We start from the raw sequence: 15,271 nt of genomic DNA on the forward strand, positions 1-15,271 counted from the left end.
CTCCCAGATCTGGCAGCACTACCAAACCAAATCTGCCCTGAGATTGGATTCTGAGGAGCTTGTTAGAACATCCACCCTCTCTCTCACACAAGAATGGAATGAAGTTGGGGCAGCTAGGTGACGCAGTGAATAGAGCACCAGCCCTGGAGTCAGGAGGACCTGAGTTCAAATCCGACCTTAGACATGTGACGCTAGCTGTGTGACCTTGGGCAAGTCATTTGACCCCCATTGCCTTGCCTTCCCCCATCAAAAAAAAAAAAAAAGAATGGAATGAAGTGAGAAAGGAACTGAGCCTGGGAATCAGAAGTGTGCTGCATCAGCCATGCCAGTTTGGGATTAGATTTTACTTATTCTGGGCTAAGAAATCCACATACAGTTGCAAAGAAAGGGATTAAAACATAAAACTTGGTCCGTGACCTGTGTCAGGTTGAATTCTGATCTGAGATGATGTGAATACTGTAACTATTTTGGATTCCTTTGAATTTCCCTTGGTGAGGGAAGGGGAAAGTTAGCTAAGGTAAAAAAGGTAGAGAACTACAACCTAATATGCCATCAGGAAGCTTTCAGATTGGCTGAGAATTAGATAGATGCCCAAACTGGCCAAATAACTAGTCAGGTCAGACTAACCTCATTTCCATTTATTAGGGTTAGTGGATCAGGAGAATGCTAAAAACATGGTACACCTGGATTTCAGCAAAGCTTTTGAGAAAAGTCATTTATGCTCTTTATGGACAAGACTGAGAGATGTATACACCAAGGCAGATTCATAACTAGCTGAGTTATTAGACCCAGAGAGCATTAATTAATGTCCTGAGGTTTGGAGGCGTCTTCAGTGGAGTGCCCCAGGAATCTGTTCTTGATACTACTCTACTCAAAATTTTCTCATTGGTGACTTTGATGAAAACATGCTTTATCAAATTTACAGATAATACCAAGCTGGGGGTGGAGAAATAGTAAACAGAATGAATGTCTGAGCCTAGCTTCAAAAAGACATTAATGGGCTACAACATTTGGGTAAATCTAATAAGATGAAAAGTAACTGAGAGCAGTTTGTGTCAGCAGAAGGGAGAAGTTGGGGGGTTGGGAGCTGCTGTCCCTTGACCAGTGAGACAGAATGAACTAGCCCAGATCAAGCACTGGTTTGGAAGCCCCTCCCCTGAGGGAATCTATTAGATTGGAAACTATCACTCCATCCTGAGTCACTGCAACAATGATGAAGCCAGAGTGGAGCTGCTATGGCTTAACCAAAGTAAAAGTCCCACTTGGGGGTTGGATTTGGGGGCCTCTTCTCCTCCACGGCAGCCTAATCTACCTTGAGTCATTACAATAATACTACAGCTCCCCATTACCACCAAACAGCCAACCAAGTGGGGGCTTCCACTAACAGGAAAGCTTCTGCCCCAACTGCTATTCCCCCTCGAACTCTTTATCATTGGACCTCCTGCCCATGCTTGGTCTGGGGGCCTTCTTGCTCTTGACCAATGCCCCACTTGGGGACTGCCCTACTCGACTATGTGCCATCATACCAAAACTACAGCCCTCCATTCAGCATCAAGGGACAGGGGGACCAAAACTTTTGTTCTAACACCAATTCTTCCATTCCCTATCAGTGATTCTGGGAGAGTAAGGCAAGAACTCCTATGCCTCTCAGGGACTGGATTTGGAAACCACCTCATTCCAGCACTTTGCGGAAGCTGTGTCTGCCCAGTCTTGTATCAACACGACCTTGCAGACCTTCCTTACCAATATATGCCCAGAAAAAAAAAAGCAACAATACCTTCATCCCACTCTTCCTACAACCCCCAATAACCATAAGAACCTGGACAAACCTCCTGCCACCAAGATCCCACTCAGGGCTTCTTGCAATCAGGACCTTGTTTAGGGCTCAGACATCAAGTCTGACCAGAAGTCATTCATATATATCCTGTGCAGAGACTGCATTATGCAATGTCCCCTGCTACTTTAGGATGAGGCAAAGGAGCTGGCACTGAAAATAAATTCAGTCATGCTTCTGAAGATCTGATCACCAGATATGTAGAGACCAGACCCAGACAGCCAATTTGATATCCTGTATTCCCCAGTGCTTGAGAAAAAAAAAATCAATTGATACTGCCCTCTGTCATCATATGACACTTGCAAGTAGAAGCCCTAGCCCAGTGGTATTTCCCTATCCAATACTTAGCAAATTCCTACTTTCCTCTTTCAGAAGCACTAGCTGCCTAGGCAAAAACAAACCAAAAAAGCCCTTCAACTGCTACCAGTCTCTACTCTCTCACTTCCATCCACTCTTGCCCTATCTCTCTTGATTCCCTACCAACTACTCTGCCCAGTCCCTCCCATCACGCCCTCTGAACTCCCATCCTGGTGTTCACAAAACTAACTTCATCTTTCACCTCTTCTTCCTACATCCTTTCCATCTTCTTGCACTCACACATACCCACCACTCTCCCCAATGCTGGGGACACCTCATCTCATGCCTCCAACCCCCTGAACCAGGAGGAGGAGACATCCTCCTTGCTCCTCACTGCCATTGTCGCTTAACCTTTGAGATTCACTCCATACCATCACACTCTTGGGATCCTCGTCACAGTCCCCTATGTGTCCTAGGTCATTCTTTCTCAGTGATGTTAGCACCTGGGTCACGGTATTCCCATCCACCCTATTCTCTGCACTTATACTCAGGGGCTTCAACATACAAGTAAATGCCCCCTCAAAACTCTGGCCTCTCAGTTCACCTTCTTCAACTCTCATAACCTACACTTTCCAACTCAACCACACAGCTAAGTGGTGCTGTGGATAGTGAGCTGGACCTGGAGTCTAGAAGACCTGCGTTCAAATTTGATCTTAGATACTTACTAGCCCTGTGACTGTAGGCAAGTCACCTAACCTCTGTCTGCCTCAGTTTCTTCAAACTGTAAAATGGGGATAATAATAGCACCAATAACCCAGGGTTACTGTGAAAATCAAATGAGACATTTGTAAAGACTAGCATAGTGCTTGACATATACTACACGTTTAGGAAATATTTCCCCCTGCTCATCAGCATGGAAGCTTTGACTTGCTCCATTTCGGATCTGGGCTGGTTTCTCTCTCTTTAGTTAGTCTGGTGACACCCTGCTCCTATTCCTTATATTGGTGCTAAACTTGGTGTGAATCTCCAAAAAGCTTTGGCCAAGGGAAATATGTTTATTTAATATATTAAATAATGCATACATTTTAACATGTTTGTATTATATAAACTATATGTAAGCTTCAATATATGTTTATATTACATTAATAAATGTTTAACAACTGTCTCTAAAAAATTAAAAATTACAAAAAAAGAAACATTTCTCCCTTCCCTCAGCCCCTTTCAGGGACAGCAATACCCTTGATCTCACCCATAACTCATTACTGTTGTACTCCCATTACCCACAACTTTGAAATTCCTCTCTTGGATCACAACTACCTTTCTATCTCTCCTTTAGCCTTTCTTCTAAGTGCATTCTTTGACCTCACCACAATCTGCAATCACTCCACTCCTCTCTGCTCTCCCAGGACATTACCCCTGCTCTGGCCTCATTTTTCTCCCTTTGCAGTAGTAAACAGTATACAGTAGTATACAGTAGTAAACCAGTTCAATTATACACTGTCCTCTACCCTGCAATACCCTGCCCATTTGTCACATCTCATGTCTTACCAAGTCCTACACCTTACATCCTACCATATACTTTCCTTGCTCTCACTTGTATGTTGTTAAATGCCACAGAAGGAAGTAACACAATTATGCCAACTGGGTCCACTATAAATTTGTCATCTAATACCAACTGAGACTTCACTCCTGGATGGTAATTCTTATAATAAATATACTCTGTGTGTGTGTGTGTGTGTGTGTGTGTGTGCATGTATACATGTGAAAAGCTTTGAATACCAGAGGATTTTATATTTGATCCAGGAGGTTATAAGGGAGTTACTGAGTGGAGTGGGGTGGGATGGAGTGTGTTTGTGACAGTCAGATCTTTGTTTAGGAAGATTACTTTGACAGGCCTTTCCCAAACCCCACCCTCTCAGTTGAGAACCTTATCTTATATTTTACTGAAAATATTAAGGCCATTCACTGATAACTCTCTCTTCCCTTCTCTTCCTCACATTACTCAGATGCTTTTGACCTCTGTGTCTCCTTCACCCCAACTGCATATGAAGAGATGGCCCTTGCTAAGGGCCTCTATATGCACAGTGATCCCATTCCATCCCATTTTCTCCAACATTTTGCCCCCTCTATCATTGCCACTCTCTCCCTTATCTTCAATTCCTCCTCATCTACTAGTTACTTTCCTACTGCTTACAGACAAGACCACATCTCCCCATCCTCAAAAAAAAAACCCTCACTTGACTTCCCCCACTCCCACCCCACCACCGCCCATCACTGATCACTATTATCCCGTATCTCTCCTGCCTTTTGTGGCTGAACTCCTTGAGAAGGCCATCTACAACATGTACCTCCACTTTCCCTCCTTTCACTCTTCTTAACTCTCTATAGTCTGGCTTCCAATCTGAACTGAACAATCCAACTGAAACTGCTCTCTCCAAAGTTAATAATGATCTCCTAATCTGATGGCCTTTCTTCACTTCTCATCTCTCTTGATCTCTCTGCAGCCTTTGATACTGCTGATCACCCTCTTCTTGAAACTCTCTTTTCTCTAGGTTTTGGGGACACTATTCCCTCCTGATTTTACTCTTAAACTATCTGAGGTCCCCTTCTCAGTCTACTTTGCTGATCCTTCATCCAGATCATACCTATTAACAGTGGACATCCCACAGGACCCTGTCCTGGGCTCTCTTTTCCCCTCTCTCTTACTATTTCAAATGGCACTCCCATCAGTTCCCATAGATTCAATTATCTCTATGCTAATGATTCTCAAATTAACTTTTTCAGCCTTAATTTCTCTATTGATCTCCAGTCTCCTATCTCTAACTACCTACTAAACATCTCAAACTGGCTGTCCTATAGACATCTTAAACTGAGCATGTCCAAAACTGAAGTCATCATCTTTTCTCTAAAACCTTTCCCTCTTCCAAACTTCCCTATTACTGTTCAGGGTACCACCATCCTCCCAGTACCCCAGGCTCACATCCTTGATTCTCTCTCAACCCTCATATCCCACCTGTTGCCAAAGTCTGTTGATTTTACCTTCATAATATCTCATATATGCCCCCTTCTCTTCTTTGACACTGCCACCATCCTGGTGCAGGCCGTCATCACCTCATGCATAGACTATTGCAACAGCCTGCTGTTTGATCTCACTGCCACAAGTCTCTCCCTACTTTAGTCCATCCCCCATTCAACTCTCAAGGTGATCTTTCTAAAAAGCAGGTCTGACCAGATCACCACCCTTCCCCACTCAATAAACTCCAGTGGCTCCCTATTACTTCCAGAATCAAATATAAAATCCTCTGTTTGGTGTTCAAAGCCCTTCATAACCTGACCCTCTCCACCTATCTCTCTAGTCTTCTTATACTTTATATCCTACCACATACTCTGTGATCCACTCATTCCTCAAACAGGACATGCCATGGGAACCTAAAATATTCTCCCTCCTCACCTCTGCCTCTTGGCTTCTCTGGCTTCCTTCAAGTCCCAGGTAAAATCTCACCTACAGGAAGCCTTTCCCAATCCCCCTTAATTCTAGTGCCTTCTGTTGATTTTTTTCAATTTATCCTGTATATAGCTTGTCTGTACATAGCTGTCTGAGTGTCGTACCCCTCATTAGACTGTGAGCTCCTTGAGAGCAGGGACTATCTTTTACCTTTCTTTGTATCCCTAGAGCTTAGCACAATGCCTGGAACACAACAACAGGTGCTTAATACATTTTTATTGACTATGTGTGTTTATGTGTATATAAAAGATAGACAGTATAGCATAGCAAATAGAAAACTGACTACAAAATCAGAAAGACATGGGTTTGGATTGTACCTTTGACACATACTATTTGTGTGACTTTGGACAAATCACTTAACCTTTCAGTGCTCTCAGCAACTCTCTAAGACTAAGTTGCAGAAACAATGAGGACTGACAGACTTGACGCAGACTTCCTCATTTGGGAGTTCCCTACAGTGATGAAATCACAGGTCTGGCCATATATCCAGGGTTTCACAAAGTCTTAGTGAAGTTTTAAACTATTAAGCTTAAAGGTTGGCTAAGACTTCTGGGATGCCCTTTATGCATTTACATATGCCTCAGTCTTTGGTTCTTAAAGGCTATGATAAGGGAGCACAAGCACTGGCATGCTCTACTAAGATGGAAAGGCCTTGAATATGTGCCCCGTGACACTGTCTGCTGTTTTTATTTTTATCTTAGCTAAATATGGAGAAGCTCATCATCACTAGGTTGGCTGCTAGGTGTGGAAATCTCAGGCCATGGCAACCCAAGAAACAAAGAAAAATAGAGAATGGCTTTCAGTCTTGTGTATACCCCACCCCACCCCCATCCTTAGCTGCTTCTGCTGTAATACTAGCAAAATGGTGGAAGAGTAGGTTGTGTTTGTCCTTCGTTTTCAAAGAGGACCATGACATCAGGGAAATACTGACATGACTTGCAGTTGACTTTGATCTGAGGGAGGGCTGTGCAAGGTCACCAGCCTCACTTTCTCCTCCACAGCCATCTGGGTCCAGTGACCTGATATTCATCAGGACAACTGGTGCTGACCGAGGATGCAATGGAAGACCCTGGCCCTTTTAGGTTAAGGCCTTTTTATGTACTCAGAGTGAGGTAATGCTCATTCAGTGAACAGGCCTCTTTAAGAAGTGAGTCAAGGAATGACCCCTTTACTTAGAAAAAAAAGAAAAAAAACTCAAACTGGGAGGGGAAGACCCTCAGGGTTACTGTTCTAAAAAGAAACAGTTACCATTGACATTCACTCTAAGCCAAGAGGGCCCAAAATACAGCCATTAAGTGGAGCTTGGGCAGGGACCTACTGTGGTCAGAATCACACAAGCTTTAGACTGTTAACATTAACTTAGCTACTGATACTCTAAATGTGAAAAACTTGTTCAATGGCCAAAGAATAGATTTTTTACTGGAGGAACGAACCATATCAATGAGGGCATTCTTTCTCGAACTAGGAGGAGAGAATAGGATCTCTTTGAAAAGAAAAATTAAAGAATTTGCAAATTTGGTTTTGGTCTCTGAGCCCAGAGACAATAAAGACACCTGATCGCACTTTGCTGTCCTCATGATGAACATAAGCAAAGAGATTAACATGAAAATAATTACTGATTACACATCAACATCTATTGCAGAGCATGAAGTTAAAAAAAATTCTTTGAATAATTCAACAAGATCCTCCAAACCAAGTCAATATGTATGTGGATACTCCGTGACATCCATGCAAAAGTTGACATAGGAGAGAATGGCAAAAAACATTAGAAAATATGATTCAGGAGTAAGAAACAAAAGATGCCAAAGGCTTGACTACTCAGAAGACTCTTGCCTCTATCTATTTATCTATCTATGTGTGTGTGTATATATACACACACATATAGAGAGAGAGAACATATCATATACAGACACATATACACATATACACATACACACATATACAAGCACACACACACACACACACACATATGTATATCCCCAATAATGTTTTGTAGATGATAACTAAAAAGTACTGGGCATGATGAGCCTGAATGTTGTTGTTGTTTAGTCATTTCAGTTATGTCTGATTCTTTGTGACCCAGTTTGGGGTTTTCTTAGCAAAGATACTGGAGTGGTTTGCCATTTCCTTCTCCAGCTCATTTTACAGATGAGAAAACTGAAGCAAACAGGGTTAAGTGACTTGTCCAGGATCACACAGCTAGCAAGCATCTGAGGCCAGATTCAAACTCAGAAAGATGAGTCTTTCTGGTACTATTCAATGCACCTTCTAGCTACCTTATGAGCCAGAATAACATCACAAAAATGAAACTACTGAATAACTGACACCTTATATAGTGATATTACACTTTGCAAAATATTTTCCATTAACATATTTAAGCCTCATGAAAATCCTGTAAGATAGATATACAGATATTATTATCTTCATATTACAGATGATAAAATTACAGTTAAAAGAGCTGATGCTTCTTGTTCATGGCCACACAGCCAATGTCAAGAGGTGTGGTGTATCTTGACAGAAAATGACTGGTTAATGATGTTGGGAGCCATTTTTAGATTATGGGTCTGTGTGCAATCAGATAATCGATTAGTTGGATGAAAGTTAAAAATACCAAACTAAAAAAGGATAACTATGAGAAGATGATATAAATACAACCTAACCTAGTCAGACAAACTACTGATGCCAAAAATTGGGAAATGGATGATTGAAAACTCATTGATTACCACAATTTCCTAAAGAAATTTAGTTGATATAATAAAGTAAGGAAGATAAAAAAGCCCAGAAACAACCTCATAATCTCTTTGCCAAGTGAAGAGACACAGAAGCCAGAAGTAAAATCATTTGCAAATCAATACTGAGAAGGAAAAGAGGAAGCTTAAAAGCAGTTTTTTGTTTTGTTTTGTTTTTTTCTGCAGTATTTCTTTCATAATGTAGCAAAAAGTAGTGGAAGTGGAAATGAATCTGTAGAAAGTGGAAAATGAGTCTTTCAGAAGGCTTGGTTTAAGATCTATCTGAGCAGATCATCAAACAGCATCCATATATAAAATTGGGAAAACAACAAATAAATGAAAAATGAAATAATATTTACCATTGTTTAAAACATGTATAAAAGCTGGAACCACCACATTTGGACTAACTTCTCAACTTCTGATGGTCCAAATTGCTCAGCAACTTTTCTATAGTTTACAAAATCTTTAACAGTCCCTAACAGCTTAGGGAGTTGCCTAGTACAGTGAGGCATGGTCACACAGGTAGTATGAGTCAGAAGTGAGTCTTGATTACTCCTAACTTGAATACTGGCTCTCTAGCCACTATACTACACTACTTCTTGATGTCAGGAAAGTTTTTCTAAAAATCAGAGCTATCCAACAATGGAAGGCAGAGAGGCAGAAGCTGAATGACCACGTTAAAGAAGAGATTTCTTTCAAGTTGGGCTGAACTAGAGGGCTGCTAAGGTCCCTTACTACTCTAGGATTCCATAGATAAGCAGTCCCTAGGATTGGTACATCCATATATCTTGCATAGGGACTACAGGTGGAACATAAGATGGGCCAAGAATTGCAAAGGGAGCAAGCTAGATTGTATTTGGGATGTCACACAATTGCTTGCCTTCTCAATAGGTAGGGAAGGGGCTAGAGGAAGAGAGAGAATTTGGAACTCAAATTTTTAAGAAATGAATGTTAAAAATAAATAAAGGGATAATACACAGTGCTTTTAATGATTCCAAGCTGCTACCAGACATAAAACCTAACTTTTTTTAACACCAATATTTAACCACAGTATCAAAGTAAATATTCTTCCAGAGATGCTGTATGGCCATGAATTGTGAAACGCCATTATCACTGAAGAATCAAAACCAGAGTCACCTAAAGAACAATAGAGGGGTACATGGTAGATTGCAACATGCTACCAATGATGAATTGTACCCAGGAAGTGGCATAAAAGTTGTCATCTAGGAAACATATTATGAAAAAAGCAGATAGGCAGAGTGGCTAATACAACAAAAAAGGAAAATGTTGGATGTTGGAGGGGATGTGGGAAAACTGGGAGACTAATGCACTATCTGAGGAGTTGTGAACTGTTTCAACCATTCTGGAGAGCAATTTGGAAGTATGCCCAAAGGGCTATAAAACTGTGCATACCTTTTGATCCAGCAATATCATTGCTAGGTCTATATCCCAAATACATCCAAAAAAAGGGAAAAGGACCTATTTGTAATAAATATATATAGCAGCTCTTTTTGTGGTGGCTAAGAATTGGAAATAGAATGGATGCCCATCTATTGGGGAATGGCTAAACAAGCTGTGGTACATGATTGTTGTGGAATATTATTGTGCTATAAGAAATAACAAGCAGTATGGTTTTAGAAAAACCTAGAAAGACTTACATGAACTGATACAGAATGAAGTGAACAGAACCAGAAGGACACTGTACATAGTAACAGCAATATTGTTCAATGAAGAACTGTGAATGACTTAGCTATTCTCATCAATACAATGATCCAAGACAATCCCAAAGCACTAATGATGAAGCATACTATCTACCTCCAGAGAAAGAACTGATATTTACGGAATACAGAATGAAGCATGCTATTTTTCATTTTCTTTCTTTTTTTATTCAAGTCTTCTTGTACAAAATGACTCATCTGGAAATGTTTTACATAATTACACATGTATTGCTTACTGTCTCAGGGAGGGGGAGGGGAAGGAAGGACGGATAGAATTTGGAACTCAAAACTTAAAAATGTTAAAAAAATTTTTTTAAGCAGATTGGCTAGTCACATGGCAAGAGCAAAAGATAAGAAAAAGAGAGCCTGGATGTAGCACTGGTACCTCTTAAATGCTAAAATATCTAGCGGAAGGTCTCCCAACAACCCATCCTCTACGGAGGCTATAAGGGAAGACATAGGCCAGAATCCTACAGAATGAGAAGGCATGAATGAATTACAATCTATATCCCTACAGGGAATACCTACAGCAAGAAGATCATGAAACTCCTGAAATATTAAATTGAGAATAACAGTCAATTCGCTGGATGACAGAATCAGAATCCAAAAAGATGCTGACAGGACATAACAACGAGGTAATCTAATTAATAGGTATGACTGTAAAGTTCTACACTTCAATTCAAAGAAACAACTTTGCAGGTTTAGAGTGAAGAAGGCACGGCTAGGTAACAGTCTGTGTGAAAAAGATCCGGGGATTTTAGCAAACATCAAGTTCAGGACGAGTCAATGATAATAAATCTTATTTAATTGAGTGATTTCAAGTTAACCACACACTTTTCTGACAACTAGTACAGTTCAATAGGAGGAAAGCTTTGTATCAGAGCTGTCTGAAAACTGAATAAGCCACCTTGAAGCGTGGTGAGTCCCCCATCAATGGACGCATTGAAGTAAAGTCTATGTTACCACTTCTGGGCCATGTTGTAGAAGAGATAAGTGCGTAGGTAATGGTTGGACTAGATGACCTTTAAGATCACACTAAACCCTGACATTCCAATGGTCTCAAACGGCAAGCGCTGCTCCATAACCCTGGTCACTATAGCCCACATGAGTCAAATAGGAGTCTCTCCCTCAGCTCTTCCTCTGATGCAATCCAAGCAAAATAATGAAAGTAAGTTACATCTGACCTCAGTTGTTAAGCAAAAGATAAGCATTCCGAGGAAAGTCTCTCTAACATCAGTATCTACAGCCCAAAACCATCACCCAGTGATTTTTCTACCCCCTGTTCATTCTTCCCTCCCTCACTGCCACAGCAAAAGAACATCTTGTGACCTGTCCACAAGGAAACAAATGGCTAAGACAATCAAGATGACCAAGGACCAAGGGTGGGATAAGGAGTTGGGGTAGGCAGGTTGCCACCTCCCCTTCCCCAGTGTCCTTCAAGTTCACTGGAGAACTGGCACTGCCTGAGATTGAGCTGAGAAAGCTGGATATGGAACAGTCAGTAGCAGGCTTTGATATACTATTCCTGTCTTTTCTATATATCCATCTCTCCTCCCTAGGCATATGTTCCTGGAAGGAGATAAGTAGTCCAACTAGGGATATAAAGGGAATCGGGTTTCTATTCTTTCCTCCTCAGCGGGCTCTTCTCGCTCTACACTCTCTGATTTGGTGGCCTTCCTCCTCATTATCTCTCAGGCTTACCTCCAGTGAGGAGGAATGATGAGGCAAGGTGGGCCAAGAATGCAGAGGTGAAGAGGGAGAAGACACTCCCCACATTACAACTTCCTAACCTCAATTATAGTGGATGGGGATATGTCACCCTATAAGATGTCTATTTTCCTCTTCCTAGTTCTACTATCTTTCATCCACCTGCCTCTCATCCCACAACCCTCCTGCTCCCTTCCCCATTCATCTATTTTCCCATCCCTTCATCCCTTACCCCTTATGCCCCTATTCCCTCCCCGCAAGAGCACTCACACCATGGGGGCTTCTCAGAGCGCTGCCGGAGCTGCAAAGGGGGTGAGTGAAGGGTCTGGGGTGGAGCAAATGGGCCCCCAGGAGCCTGGTTGCTGTGCATGGAATCAAACAGAGCTGGAGAGGGAAGAAAGAATACACATGAGTGGGAGTTTGAGTGTGGGGGGTCCAAGGCCTTTCCTCACAAGTCTCAGCTACCGTACCCCTTCTCAGCCCTCTCATGTTGAAAACTGGGAAGGAACCATTTCCAGAGATGCTAGGGGTCAGCAGAGGCCTATCTACGATCAGATGTTTCTTCCTAGCCTTGCCCAGCCCTATCCTACCATGGTCCTCCAGCTCAGACCATACCTTGGAGGAAGAGGAGGGGTAGGAGGGAACCTTCATACCTGCAGATACTTGGGCATCTGTGTGCCGTTGGCAGACTGAACTCAGGAATTCATTCACTTGGCGAAGGGAGAGAGCATTGTGCAGAGTCTCCAGTGGGTAGATGGTGGGTACCATGGAACAACCTTCAAATCCTGCCAGGGTTAAGATTTGAAGTGAGCAAAGTAAGCAAAAGAAAAAAAAGGCAGAAGACACCTGACCGGGCCTCAAGGAAGCTGGGAAAGTGAGTCCCTAAGGCACCAGGATAATGAGCTATCTCTAAAAAGATAGTACCACACTTCTTGAACCCCTAGAAAAGTGAGATTTTTGGAATTACTAGGAAAGGATATTCTGAGGATCCCCTGTTTAAGCTTACCTCTTTTTCCTTCAGTTCCCCTGGACAGCCTAGCCTCCCAAAAAAACTTGCCTCTAAAGACCCACAACTGCCCTCCTCAGGAAACCCCAAACTACAAATGCCTAATTTAGGAGGCTACTGCAATGCTACTGGAATCAATCCCTAAAGTCTTCTGGGAAAAAAAGATGTGAGTGTAGAGCAAGATACTATAGTATCTGACATGAGGTGAGGTCACAGGATTGGGAGGAAGTCGAGGAATCTAGGATGAAAAGGCAATGGGACTACATGGAGGGTAATGTTCAGTCTTTAACAGTGTATGGAGTTGGAGGTGGGAGGATGGGTGGAACATGCAGATTCAGGAAGTGGGCAGGGGAGGTGGAATGTTTAGAAGTTGAAAGGGCATGCAGTACACAGAGTTCAGCCCAGCAAAACCACATGCATGAGCAGGCTGGAGGGTGAGAGTTCTTCCTTGGTTAATATCTGTCACATCAAAAATCTCACCTTTGGGAGGCCTCAGCCCCTATGGACAGCAATTTGCCTATCAGAAGACTGGGTCAGGTTCTCTCCAAGGAAAACCACTTTCTTGCCCCCTTCCCAATAATTTCAATGTTGGTCTCCACACTCATTGTCCAGGGTAGTGACAAGAACAAAGCTAGATACATTTGTGATTTTTAACTCCAAGTGCTGATATGGAGCAAAATCTCCCTCTTGGAAGACCAAGTATGCACCTGAAAAACTATTTAATATAGTCCTTCCCATATGTTGTCTACATATCCCTAGGGGTATTGGAGGGAGAATAGGACAAAAAAGGTCCTTGAGACTCCAATTTCTTGTTCCATAAACTGGACCAGTTTTGTAGCTCAAAGGACTCAGTCCTCTCTTTGCAGCTCTACCTTAGCTTCTCCCTGCCTCTGGCCCTCCCTTTATCCCAGGCCTTGCTAAGGAAACCAAGGAAGGCACTTTCCAACAACTCTGAGCCTCCCTATTTTTTACCCTACTGTGCAGCAGTAGTGGTGGTGGTGTCTCTTCGATCTTGGGTAATGTGCTTCAGCTCCTCAGATAAAAGGAACAAGTAGCCAAAGGGAATTTTCTTTTTTCAGTGAGGAGTCAGAGAGGAGAGTTTCTTTCCTTTCTAAAGTGGAAGATGGTAGTAGGGGGGAGAAGGAATTATGGTAACAGAGTGAAAGAAATTCCTCTATGTTGAACAGATTTGGGTGCCTGGGGAACAATGGTCTGCAGATCAGTTCTAGGAATAAGGACAGTAAGGAGAAGATAGAAAAGGGGGCAGTAAGAGGCAGCAGGGTTAGGGGGTGGGGGAAAAAGGGCAGCCAATGCTACAGCTACCAGACAGCCTGGCCCCAGCACCATCTAAGCTGCTCAATGCACCATCATGGAGCCTCAGGAAAGGTACAGGTAAATAGGCAGGCTCCCTTGCTAGTATAGCAACAAGCAAAGCAGCCAGCTGGGTAGAGAGGGTACCGTAGAGGCACTCGGGATCATCCTGGCCTGAGCGTAGCCAGTTCCGGAAGAGGCGAAGGTGGTAGGAGCACTGGTGCAGGTGATGCGCCAGCGTGGCATCCAGGGAGATTGGCCAGCCCCCTGGGCAGTCGGAGGAGAAACTGCGCAACAGCTGGACCACAGGGTGCTGGTCATCCAGCAGCTCTGCAGGACAGGGCCATAAAGGAAAGCAGAGAGAGACAGAGAAACAAGAGGGAGAGTGAGGGGGGCACTGGCTAACAGAAGCATAAGAAGGAGGTGGGGTCGTGACCCCAGTGTATGTGGACTACCTGGCTCCAAACATGAGCTAAAAGAGGAGAGATGGACAAGGCCACAAGATATCTCCAGCAAGAAAAAAAGGGTTGGACAGGAACACAAAATGCAGCCTGAAGGGAAAGCAAAGACTTGAGGCCCCTGCCACAGCAGCCTCTCTTAGGCCAGCTCTGTGCATTTTTTTTTTAAAGATGCCTGCAGACTTTGTTCTCAGCAGGGATGGGCTGGCAGCAGCATCCTGACTTGAGCACCCCTTGATGTCTGCTGGACAGTACTAGCAAAGGGCTGCTACCAAGATCAGGGAGTTCTTGAGGATAAGATGGAGGTGATGAGAACCAAGGGCACACAGAGAGACAAGAATGGGAGAGAGATGAGCATCATCAAGGCTGAAGCTGAAGCCTGAACTGTTTCCAAGGGCTCATGCCCGGCCTCTCTGAGCCACACTCTGGGAGAACCACAGCTAGGTCCAGAAGACTGGGCAAAAGGTCAGGTACAGGAATACTGACAAAAGCATGGAACCAAGCCAATCATGTTTCAATAAAGTCATTGTATACGAATGCCAGTATCAACTACTATTGCTGGTTATACAACACGATGACCCCAAACCACCACATCTCCCAGCCTGGTACCTGTAAGATTTGAAAAGTGGTTTGCAGAAGTCCCAGGAGCCACTGCAGAGAAAAGGAGTCGTCCAGCTCTGAATTCATTACATGGGCCAGGTTTTGG

The 15,271-nt window shown here is 43.0% G+C and overlaps 1 protein-coding gene across 6 annotated transcripts in view; it reads right to left on the bottom strand.

Annotated features, from left to right (window-relative positions):
* The window catches only part of PPIP5K1 (diphosphoinositol pentakisphosphate kinase 1), a 42,551-nt gene that overhangs the window by 2,831 nt on the left and 24,449 nt on the right, over positions 1–15,271 (bottom strand). For 3 of the 6 annotated variants that reach the window (XM_036735322.1, XM_036735320.1, XM_036735321.1), the window contains 3 exons: positions 14,255–14,437; positions 12,444–12,575; positions 12,061–12,174 (listed from right to left, as the gene is read on the bottom strand). In XM_036735322.1, coding sequence (XP_036591217.1) covers positions 12,061–12,174; positions 12,444–12,575; positions 14,255–14,437 — 429 coding nt within the window. The remainder of the gene's footprint in view (positions 1–12,060; positions 12,175–12,443; positions 12,576–14,254; positions 14,438–15,271) is intronic. The other 3 variants (XM_036735324.1, XM_036735323.1, XM_036735325.1) reach the window with 1 other exon arrangement.

This window comes from Trichosurus vulpecula, chromosome 8, assembly GCF_011100635.1.
Source record: "Trichosurus vulpecula isolate mTriVul1 chromosome 8, mTriVul1.pri, whole genome shotgun sequence".
Taxonomy (NCBI): domain Eukaryota; kingdom Metazoa; phylum Chordata; class Mammalia; order Diprotodontia; family Phalangeridae; genus Trichosurus; species Trichosurus vulpecula.